This window comes from Antrostomus carolinensis, unplaced genomic scaffold (assembly GCF_000700745.2).
Source record: "Antrostomus carolinensis isolate BGI_N321 unplaced genomic scaffold, ASM70074v2 scaffold30216, whole genome shotgun sequence".
NCBI classification, from domain to species: domain Eukaryota; kingdom Metazoa; phylum Chordata; class Aves; order Caprimulgiformes; family Caprimulgidae; genus Antrostomus; species Antrostomus carolinensis.
The window spans coordinates 14,210-25,781 of NW_010323012.1; the positions used below are offsets into that span (position 1 = coordinate 14,210).

At 50.6% G+C, this 11,572-nt stretch overlaps 1 protein-coding gene across 1 annotated transcript in view; it reads left to right on the forward strand.

The window, feature by feature from the left end:
• Positions 1–6,072: 6,072 nt before the first annotated feature.
• Positions 6,073–11,572, forward strand: part of LOC104526893 (pre-B-cell leukemia transcription factor 1) — a gene marked incomplete at both ends in the record, with an annotated part of 16,450 nt that continues 10,950 nt past the window's right edge. Inside the window, 3 exons of the mRNA XM_010170470.1 lie at positions 6,073–6,317; positions 9,355–9,545; positions 10,476–10,611. Coding sequence (XP_010168772.1) covers positions 6,073–6,317; positions 9,355–9,545; positions 10,476–10,611 — 572 coding nt within the window. The remainder of the gene's footprint in view (positions 6,318–9,354; positions 9,546–10,475; positions 10,612–11,572) is intronic.

Here is an 11,572-nt window from a genome sequence, read left to right on the forward strand (position 1 = left end):
TCATCTTTGTGGAGAAGGCATTTATGTTGCTGTCTGTCCTGTGGACCCTTGAATGGGTGGTGTGAAGACCCAACCAGAGATGCTTTAGCATCCTCCACAGAGTCTGAGAGTTTACATGTTCCTTCTGAACGTAGGGTCTTGAAGGTGACTTTGTGTTTAAAGAGAAGATCCAAAACCCTGGGTTTTCCTTTGTGCCTGGGGTTTGCTGTTGCAGAAGAAAGTAGGCTGCAAATGTACTTGCTTAGGAAAAAAACAGGAGTTTAGGCAGGTACTTGGCATCTGGGAGCTTCTGTGCACGAAGAAAGCTTGAGAAGAGCACCTCAAGCCCATGCCATCATGGATCAACCAAGGAAGCAAACCCCAACTCTCCTGAGCTGATTGTGACTGCACGTATCAGGAGGATGCAGCCAGCCAGCCGCAAGCCACTTAATGCGTATCTGTCCTCAAATATGAGGCAGATGGGAATATTTTTGTACCAGGTTCAGTGCTGTTGATCTTCAGCGTTCACAAATGTAGACTCAGGCTCCGGGGAATATTGAGATTGGCTTAAAATAACGTGATTAGTTAGTGGTTTTGTTAGCAGGGGCATTTGCTGGCGTCACGCCTGTCCCTGTGTTTGCTGGCTGTTGTTTTAGACCTGGAGGTGTAAAAACATATGGTTAAAGAAAAACCGTGAGCTCGCGTGACTCCTGACACTGGGTCTCCACAAGCTCAAGCGAATATTGCAGGTGGTGGTTAAATTGCAGAAGGTCAGAAGATGGCTGATGTTCAGTGTGCGTTTCAAAGCCTGGCTGGGCGCTGCCTGGGTCTGTGCAGGAATTTTGGGGTTCCCAAGAAGAAGCTGCTGTGCCTTTGTTGTCCATACGTCAGGGGCACCCAGTGGTCCAGGAAAGGATTTGGGCAAGACGTTGTTCATCCGATGTGAGTGAGGTGTCTGTGCTTTGGTGACAGGTGAGTGCCTTGGTGGGGAAGGAGGCATCTCGCCTTGCTTGTGGCTGTGCGAGAGGACAGCGAGAGCAGCCAGCAGTGCTCCACCAGCAGCGTTACATTGCTCCAGGCATCTCTGGTTTCCCCATGGAAAAGTCACTCCAAGAGGCAGCTCACAGCCCAGTGGCTGTGGCAGAGGAATGGTCCATCTCTTCTGAAACTCTGTTGTTGGGTGGGTTGTCCCCCCACCAGTACATCTTAGGCACAGTGGAGGCAGGAAAGAAAACCCTTCTGAAAATCACAACCTAATTACTCCCATCTGCTCCGGCACTGCTTCCCATTTCTGCCTGCCAGGATGCTTGTCTCCGATGCTAAGTAGCACATTATTTTCGATAAGTTGCAATCATTTACTTGAAATCTCCTTCTCCTTTAAAATGTCCCCCTGGAAAGGCAATTCAGCAAGTTGGGAACGGGCAGAAACAAGCAGGAGAAAACCCATCCAGGAGCAGCCCAGCTCGGGTGGGAGGGCAGCGCTCCTCCTGTACTCACTGAAACCACACAGCAGGTTTCTTTTTCGGGTGGGTTCATTTGAACATCCAGCCACTGGGACCAGCCCTTGGCTGGTGGTGTCAGCAAGTGCAGCTGTAGAGGAACTGCCAGCTCATGTAGTTGGAGGGGATCTTATCCAGCCAGTCACAGGAGATTTTGTGGCACTGTGTTTTTGACCGCTGAAGTCAGCAAAGAGTCAAGGAATGCTGGTCCTGTGCAGCAAAGCCCTCGTGAGTGGCAGCACCAGCTCTGGGGACCTCTTCTTTCATCATCCTAACCTGGGTTGGCTTCATGTCCTTTAGTCTTCTTCCTCCCAGATGTCCCCATTGCATCCCGGGAGGAGGTGTTCCCAACTGTTCCACTTCGCTTTAACTTCCTCCAGTGTCTTCTGCTTGGCCGTAGCCTCCTCCTGTGTCTTCTGCTTGGTCTTTGGCTTCCACCCTAGAAGTCCTGGCCACACCTAACTGGGGATGAACACACACAGAAGGGAAGATATGAGGATAAGAAATGGTGTGAAGTGCTTCACCACTGATTCCGCATCCCCTTGTGAGTGGATATATCCCATGCTGGGAGTCTGGCCGAGACCGACCCCTGATTCCTGCATCTCCTCAGCTTGAGGACACTGACCACAGAAGGATAAATTGCTCTTTCTAGGTGATAGGCAGAACTTGGAGTTTTGAGCATCCAATTTCAGCTGTCAATGCTGGGCCACAGTCTCCTGCTAAGCTGCTGCCATCACCCCCATCGTGTTTGGTTGCCTTCACGATGTTGTTCTGCCTGTGTTGCCTGCACACCTCTGATCTGGAGGGTTTGGATGGGCTGGAGAGCGAAGAGTTGCTAAGCTGAAGCATTTAGGAATGGCTTTGGTGGAGAAGAGAGGTGACTTAGCTGTGTGCTCAGCTCCTGTGCTGAGCTGGCTCCTCAAGTCCCTTTGGAAAAATGTTTCCAGGAAATTGGAGTAAATAAGGGAGGGGATGGTGGAACGGGTGTCCATGATCCTGGTGGCATCCGTGACCAGACCGCAGACTGGTGGCTCGGTGTTCCCCAGCTGCTCACACTCCCAGTGCTAGTGACGGTGACTCTGCTGTGGCCGTGAGCCATGGGGTGGCCACGCTCCTCGGTTCCCCTCCACGGTCACCCAAGGAGCATTTTGCAGCGGGGAGAAGGCGCGTGGCTTGGCTTTGCTTTTAAAAGACAACCATATCCATACCATATCCATACATTTGCATGTGTGCCTCGGTATGTATCGATATATAAAAACACATTCGGGGGCAGCAGGGACCTCGGCGCGGGCCGAGCACCCTCTAGTGGCATTTGCCACGGCTGGGGGCTACCGAGCCAGCAGGAAAGTGGCCAAGGACAGAAAGTCTTGCATCAATTTTCCTCCCGGTCGCTATCTTTCTTTTTGTTCTTCCTTCTTTTTTCTTCTTTTCTTTTCTTTTTTCCCTCCCTCTCTTTAATCAGGACCAGCAAATGGCAGATCCTGTGGATGCCAGGGCATGGGTGGGATCATGCCCACAGCTCCTCAGCTCTGCCTTGCTGCTGGACTACCGAGGATCATTCTGCTTAATTTATTTCATTTTAATTTGGTGGCAAAGCCAGCAGCCTGGGGAGAGCAGGAACCTTTTGCGATCGGCTGCTCAGGCACTGTGAGTTGGGTGCTGCCTGTACCACCCCAAAACCCCTGGCCAGCGGAGTGGGGACCGCATCCCATCACGAGGAGCACTGGGAGCCCAGCACCCCAGGTATCCTGGCAGGAGGTGTGTTGGAGCCAGGGACAGCACTGGGAAGATAAACCAGGAGCTTTTAAATAATCATTTTGTCTTCCCCTCGGCTGAGCGCAGCCTTCCAGGGATAAATAGGCAGCATCAGTTGTGATTAGACACGTTGCCCTTTCCATTTATTTACTCCCTAGCACTGTTCCGAGCGGGAAGCCAAGCCCAGGCTGTCCCCACACAGTCCCCAGCTGGGTTCGGGTCTCTGCTGCAGGGACACACGTCCATCCGTCTGTCCGTAGGATGCTCGGGATGCGCACACACACCCAGCGGGTGCTGGTCCCCTCGTCTTGCACAGTAAGAACGCTCAGGGGTTAGGCAGTGCTTTTCATCAGGAAGCAGCTTTCTAAACATCAACTAATTAATCACTCGTGCCTACCTGTCAGGTCAATGATTCCTGAGATTTTTAATCTAAAAATATTTCCCTTTTGAAATCCAGATGCAGCTGTTTTGGCAACTCTGCTTTTGATCTGTTTATTTGGGGATTTTTAGGTTTTTGTTTTGTTGTTGTTTGTTGGTTTTTTTTCTTTTTAGCCTGTGTTGCTTTCCATTTGTGTTTGGGCTTTTGATGTGCTTTAATTTAGTGATTTGATTTTTTTTTTTCCCCTGGAAGAATACAAATCTATTCTTTTTTTTTTTCATAGTAAGTTTGTTTCTCATCCATAGCCTGTCACCTCCCCACTTCCCTCTTCTCTTTTTAAGGGTTTTGGTACCTTTACATCTTTTTTAGTTTATGGACTGCAGACCCCAAACCATTTTCTTCATGAAGTCTGACCTCTGCCTTTGGATTTATTCACGGGAGTGGTGGTGCCGTGGGAAGCCTCCCACACTGGAGGAGGATGCTCGACCTGTCTCCTCGGGGCTCAGCAGCTGGCACCCGGCTCCAAATTTGGCAGCATGCCCCCATCCTTCCATACAGAAATTATCATCCCTAGCCTGGAATTATTAATTATTAGCTCATCTTATTGGCAAATTTACTGTTGTTAGGTTTTTTTCTATCTTCTTTATCTTCTCCCTGACCTTCCCACCTTTTTTGACAGCAAATGTTTTAATCACAAAAATGCCAATAAATGCTAGAGTCATGAAATAATGATTTCAGTAGAGTTGAGGCTTTAAAAACAGCTCTTTTTAGTGCTAGCCAAACCTCTCAACAGGGTCTTTTACTTCAAGTTTATACTGATAAAATTTTGTATCCTTCTCTAACTTATTTCAGAGTGAGGACAAACATGCTCTGTGGTTTTTTTAGCTACTCTGGTTTTACTTCTTATTGCCAACTGATTTTAGACTTTTTATTTTTAATGATGGAGAAAACTACTCGCTCTTGTTTGCACTGCGGATTCGGGGGGTCAAATTCATCTCGGGTATAAGTGGGCACGGCTTTATTAAAACCCACACAACATTACCCAGCTCTGGATGTGCACGAGTGTGCGTGTTTACAAAGTCCTTTTAGCTCCTCTGCCAAACGAAATGGGGAAATAGAGTTTGTTTCTTTTAGGAAATGCCTTTTTTATTCACTCATCAAGGATTTATTTTCTTTATTTTCTTCATTTTGCAGCTGCACACACCTGTGTGTGTGCGTGTGGGAATCTTGGGTTGTGATTCTGTGTTCAAGCACACAGACCATGGTGGGGTACACGGGGGGTACGTAAGGGCACCTCCATCCTTCAGACCGGGGACGTGCCCCTGTGCCAAGCCAGCCTGGAGCAGTTGGGGTGCTCCCATGTGGTTTTTTTCCAGGAAAACCCTCGCAGGAGGATGAGATTTACTCAAAGCAATAATTGAGGCGGGGAGTACAAAGAGGGAAGGAAAATTCTCTCCTTGGCAAGTCGCTCCGGGAGGATTGATTTATTGTCGCCTCTTTTCTTAGCGTGGTTTAGACTTCACTGGAACAACCAGATTCTTTAAAAAGGGTGTTTTCCAAAGAATAGAATGTATTTTGTACAATTTTTTTTGCTTTTTTTTTTCCACTGGATGGCTAAAAGCATGGCCTTGCAAACCCTCTCCATCCGTATTTAAAGTTGGGGAAACTGAAGCACAGTCATCCCTGGGCTCTGTGCGTCTTCCTCTGCCATCTGGGGTTGATGGCTGATGCAAACGGTGCAGGATCAGACCGTAAATGACATGTTAGATATCATGAGAGGACCCTTGAGCACGTTGAGGTCTGGTTTAGAGACTCCTGACTTCTCATCCTGTGCTTGAATCAGGATACAGTCCCTATAATTTCTTGCAGGAAGAATGGGTAAATTTGTTGGGTTTTTGACTAGGGTTTTGACTAGTGAAACTATCAGTTTCGCTACATATTTGAAGGTGAAGTGTGGCTTTCAGGGTTACCTCTGTGGTGAGCTCTCTGCTGGTTCTGCCCTACTTGTTCCCTGCAGGAAGGAGGGGAAGAGGCAGGGAGGGGAGCGGGGAGCTGGAGTGCCCCCATCACTGCTGCTGGGCTGGAGAGCTGAGGAGCTATGCTTGGTGATGAGCATTTAGTGCACCAGGATGCCTGGTGGGGTACCCTTTGGAAAGGAAGAAAAGCCCCATTGATGGGGACCGAGCCCTGCCAGTCCAGCCTGGGATGAGCATTCCCTTTTGGATGAACGTCCCCTTTTGGATGAGCATCCCCTTTTGGAGGTCCAGCCTGTGATGGGCATCCGCTTTTGGAGGTCCAGCCTGGGATGAGCATCCCTTTTTGGAGGTCCAGCCTGGGGTGAGCATCCCCTTTTGGAGGTCCAGCCTGGGATGAGCATCCTCTTTTGGATGGGCATCCCCTAACCCAAGTTAAGCCCTAGGCCTGACTCACTATTTCCTCTCCCTTTTGTGTCTCCTGCAGTGCTGAGCATCCGGGGAGCGCAGGAAGAGGAGCCCACGGACCCCCAGCTGATGCGGTTAGACAACATGCTCCTGGCCGAGGGGGTAGCAGGCCCTGAAAAAGGAGGTGGCTCGGCCGCCGCTGCCGCTGCTGCCGCCGCATCGGGAGGAGCTGGCTCCGACAACTCGGTGGAGCATTCTGACTACAGAGCCAAACTCTCCCAGATCCGACAGATCTACCACACGGAGCTGGAGAAGTACGAGCAGGTAACAGGCTCCTTCGTGACCTAGGGCAGGGCTGCCCAGGGCTGATGGTCATGGGATGGTGGGAGCTGGAGCTGCTGGGAGAGCCACCTTCCCGTGCTGGCACCACGACGTGGATGTGCACAGCCTGGATCGCTACTGACATCTATTGTTAGGAGCGAGCGGCCAAATGCGAACTGTTGCTTGGTACGGCAGTGAAAACGTGGGTTTGTGGGGTTGGGAGGGTTGGGTTTGTGTGCTGGGATGTGCCACAAGAATAGTTGCCCCTTTGATTTTTGCTTTTCACTCCTCCCCTAATATCTTGCCACAAATTGGCCCTTTGAAGGGACAGTCCTCCTTGAGGTGCTGGCCTCAGTGCAGGCAGTTTTCCAAGCAAGGCTTGAATCAAAATCTTCCTTGAATATTTTTTCTGCTTGAAAAGTTCTTTTTCCGGGGGGGTGTTGTATTTTTTTCTTGAGTAAAATGATTCTTAAAAAAAAAAGGAAAAACAAGAACTATTTGGGTCATGAATGCAGCTATTGGTACCACTGACAATTGTATGAAACGCTGCACAGGCCAACACTTAAAACCAGTTCCTTTCAAAAGCTTCCAGATGTTTTGCAGACCTCTCTTCACCACTGCCTGACTTGCCCTTGTGATGAATGTGGTTTCTACCCTGAGGCTGTGGTTTCTGGAGTGTGAGCAAGAAAGCCATCCCTCCTTTTTGGGTGCAGGACAGGCTCTGCGGCCAGGGCCGGGCTGGGTTTCAGGTCTCTGGTTTAACACCATCTCTGCTGATGTGACAGGGCTGTGAGCAGTCACCAGTGCTGGGGTCTGTATGGATGACGCAGCCTGGCCCCCATTTTACCCAACCAGCTGGTTGTATGATGGGGCTTGGAGTACATCTCATCCCTTCAGATGCCACATTCTCCAAGCTGAGGCTGGTGGTCAGCATCTTCAGACCTACAGCCAGGAAGGGGTGTGGAGCTGCCTTAGGTGGATGCCCCTGGGTTGGAGCTGGAGTCAGGATGGCCAGGCAGGGCTGTGATGTTGGAGAAGCCAAGTGTGGTCACACCATGAAAAGTGTTTTGCAGAGTATTAGAGGAAGAGGAGTGGCAAGGCACAGGGAGCAGGCAGGGGCAGGTTGGAAGGGTGACCTTTGGTGGCTGTCCTCAGCCCTCACTCCCTCAAGGCACCGATGCAGGGTGGTGTGACATGAGGAGTCTCAGCCCTCTTACGTGGATAGGACTGAAGAGCACGTCAGGGCTCATCTTTCAGCCCCCAGGCTGAAGAGAGGGAGAGAGACCCCATGTCCTCTGTCACCCAAGTGCAAGGAGAGACCATGAAGGGCAGAGCCGGCAAGGACCCTTCTTCAAGGGCACAGCCAGGGACAGACTTTAGGGAAGAACGTTCTACTCCTTCCTCCCCTTGGGCAGGGGGTTTTATTTGCCTTTCTGGTTTTGTTTCTGCATCATTTTTGCTCCCTAAAGGGACACCCAGGTGAGAGAAGCCTTCAGTCCAGCCCCATGGGGTGAGATGGGCCACCCCATTTTTCCTTCTCACAACCCACTGACAGGGTTGGTTTTTCTACAGAGTTGTTTTGCAAATGGCTGTGTCAGGCCACATCTCTCATATTGTCACCCACAGTCCTGCAAAACCAGGGCTCAGGGTTTCTCAACCTCCATCCCCCTCTGTCCAGTCCCGTTGTTGGTGGCTGGGGGAGCTCAGCGCCTGGCTTCTCACGGTGTCTGGCTGCTGCTGTGACAGCACGGTGCTCACCAGCAATTTTGCCTTTAATGCTCTTTATTTCACGCCAAGAGGAGATGAGCTGAAATTGCTCAGGCATCTGGGAGCAAAGAGGCGCCTGGCTGAGAGCTCTCATAGCCAGTGCTCATCCCAGGAGATGGGAGCTGTCAGCTGAAGCTGGTGATGGGCAGTTGGAGGGGCTCTGCTGTCCTTGGGAACATCTTCCTCTTGGGTCTGAGCCATGGGTGGGGATTCGGCACCTCCTGGACCAGTCATGGGCAGGCCCTGGGGATGATGATTAGAGGGGGAGAAACTGCTGTAGGAGCTTGGAATGATGGGGTGGGAGATAGTAAGTCAAGCCCACGTCACCAGTCCACAAAATCAGTATTTCTTTCCCCTGCTAAGCCCCTTTTTCCCCATCTTGGGGGGGCAACTGAGGACAGTGTCCCCAGAGCAGTTGCCTGTGTTCCAGGAGCACCAAAGGCTTCTTGAGCCATCAGTGTCCGAGTGCTGCTCTCATCCTGGTTTTCAGGCTTGGATCCCAGACTGGTTCTGAGAATTGGAGGATGCTGTTGTGCCCATGAGGTGCTCGTGGGATGGAGGAGAGGGCAATGAAGTGCACTTCATCTGGCCTCAAAATCCCTCCCTTCTCCCCATGACTCCTCTCGCTGCCCTTTCCTCCCAGCATGGCGTGGGGACAGCAGGAGCAGCCAGACAGCGCTGTGCCAGCAGCCAGCTAATTGGGATTATTACCTGCTTGCCCTTACTTGTCAAGGCTCCTGCTTCACTCCAGCTTTAATTATTACTGTTGTTTACTTCTTATCTGATGTGCTAAGAGCGTGCAATAGGGCCATGTCTCTCTGGGAGCTGCTCCTGTGAAGCACAAGAGGTTCTGCAGAACATCTGGTGCTGGGGTCCAGCTGGGGCAGTGGGAGGAGGGACAGCAGGTCAAAAGATTCATGGTCCTCCTTAGGTACATCTATAGCTCCTCCAGTCCCATCCAGAAGAACAGTGTCTGGGACTTTTTTATGCTTTACATGAGTGCTAGGGCTTCACCTGCCCCAGCTCCATCCATGGTCCCTGTGAGCAAAGAAGTTGTTGGGAGTCTCTCATGCCCTCTGCTTGGCAGACAAGAGAAATGTATCTCTCCCCCGAGAGCCAGCACACTCTTGCTCTGGGTCAGTCCTGAAAAGCCCCAGCTATTGAGGCCACCACTTGTGTCTCCTTCCTCAGCAGTGTTACCTCTGTACTGTCCTTGACACCATCGAATGACCTTCCCATCCTGGGGTTTCTTTTGCTTTTTTTGCCGTCCCAGGCATGCAATGAATTCACCACCCACGTGATGAACCTGCTGCGTGAGCAGAGCCGGACCCGACCTATCTCACCAAAGGAGATAGAGCGGATGGTCAGCATCATCCACCGCAAGTTCAGCTCCATCCAGATGCAGTTGAAGCAAAGCACGTGTGAAGCCGTCATGATCTTGCGCTCCCGATTTCTGGATGCACGGTGAGTTCACCTCCCAAAACCTTTCTCCTCACCCACCATGTGGTAGTGATCAGGTGTGGAGAGGTGTTTTGAGATTCTGCAGTGGATCCAGGTCCATCTGAAGGGCAGTGTCTCTTGGTCTTGAGCTGCAGCAGCTGTTTACCTTCCTTCCATTTAGTTGTCTGTGGCTCAGCAAGGTAGGGGACAGCAATTCAAGATATCCAGCTTCTGTCTCAGGGAGGCTTCCAGCTGCACCTTGAAAATTGCACACGCTGGCTTTGCTCCAGCAGGAGGAAATTCTGTGGCATATTCCAGCAAATCTCTGTGGTGAAAATGTGCTCTTCAGTTGGGGATGAAAGCTCCTCCAGCCCATCCTGTCCCCTCTAGGTTCCTATGCTTTTCCTTCTGTTCCTGTTGTCCCAGATGTTCAGTTTGCTGTAGGATTAGGTCACTCCCCAGACTGGTTATGTGCAGGCTTTGGCTTGGGATGGGGAGGAGAGGCAGCCATACTGCAGGTATGAGGGAAGAGGTAGCAGATAGATAGTGCCCAGCTGCAAATGGAACAAACTTCAAAGATATCCATTGCTGCTTTCTCAGCTCGGAGCTTTGCAGAGTAGCAGTGATGTCTTTGGCCAGGGCAGCCAGGTGTCAGTCACCATCCCAGATGGAGGAGCTGGGTGCCAGTTTTAAGACTCATCTGTGAGCTAGAGGATACAGTGATAATTTGAGAAAGATACTTGCTTTGGAAGATGCTGAGAGAAGAGTTGCCAGCAAGGTGCAGATGAGAAGCTTCATGGCTATGACTATTGCACTGCATGCTCCCAGGAGCAGGGGAAGGAGGGAGGGAAGTGGGGAAAGTCAGAGTATCTAAAATTGCATTCCAGTTTCTGGATCCCTGGCACTGATTCCCTTTCCTTTTCCTTCTCTTTTTCCCTCTTTCTTTGTGCTAAGGCGGAAGAGACGAAACTTCAACAAGCAGGCTACGGAAATCCTGAATGAGTATTTCTATTCCCATCTCAGCAACCCTTACCCCAGTGAGGAAGCCAAAGAAGAGCTAGCCAAGAAATGCGGCATCACAGTCTCACAGGTGAGAGAGCCCAGAAATACAGCAAAGGTGGCTACTGCTAACGGGAAACGTTAGCGTGGTGAAAGGCACTGCAGACCTCAGTCAAGTCAGTCACATCCCAGTGTTCAGCATTTAATTACCAAATGAGTTTAGTGCAAGTTAGTGAAAGTGGTTGGGAGAGCAGACATCAGATTTGCAGATTGAAGCCATGGATGGAAAAACAGAGTTTGGGAGAGGATTTAGAGCGATGGCTGTTTGTGCAACCAAGGTGTTAACAGCACAGAAATGATGTGACATGACCCACAGAGGCAAAGTCTTGTCCTCAGGGAATTACTGCTGAGCTGGTTTGCAAGAAGAGCTCGTTTAAGTTGAAAGTCCATTCTTCAAGCCAAGGGAGTTCAGGGCACTACAGAGAGTTGTGCAGATTTTGCTCAATAAGGTAGAGTGGACTAGGTCCTGGTGGGAAGGATTTGATTCAGACAGGCTAATGGTTATAGTTTGTGCTCAAGAAGGGTGGGCTTTCTCAGGGTTGTTTCTTTCTGTCATTACTCTTGTGCTGCAGAACATGACATCTCCCTGACTTGCTTATCCCTCAAAGAAAGGTGGTCAATAAAGATAAATTGAATTATTTCCATACATTCAAGGCAGCCACGTCGTTCCTGGAGTCCATGGCTTTGACCTGGGAGCTGCTGGGATTTGTGAGGAGTGCAGCCAGTCCTTAAAAGTGTTCAACCATATGTTGCTCGGGCCTGCCCTTCTTTGTTTCCTCTCTTTTTGGAGCAAGTTGTGTGATTGAAAGCCAATCTACGTGGCCTCTGGTAGTCTTGTCCTCGTGTGAGCTCAGTGCTCCCTCTAGGCTCCCTTTGCGTTCCCCATCTTGGGCTGCTTCCCAGCCCCAGGCACATGCCTCTTCGTCGCTTGAGTAAACTGAAGACAGCGGTAGCATCTGGTGTCCTTGTGAGAGCGTGTCTGCCTTCAGCAG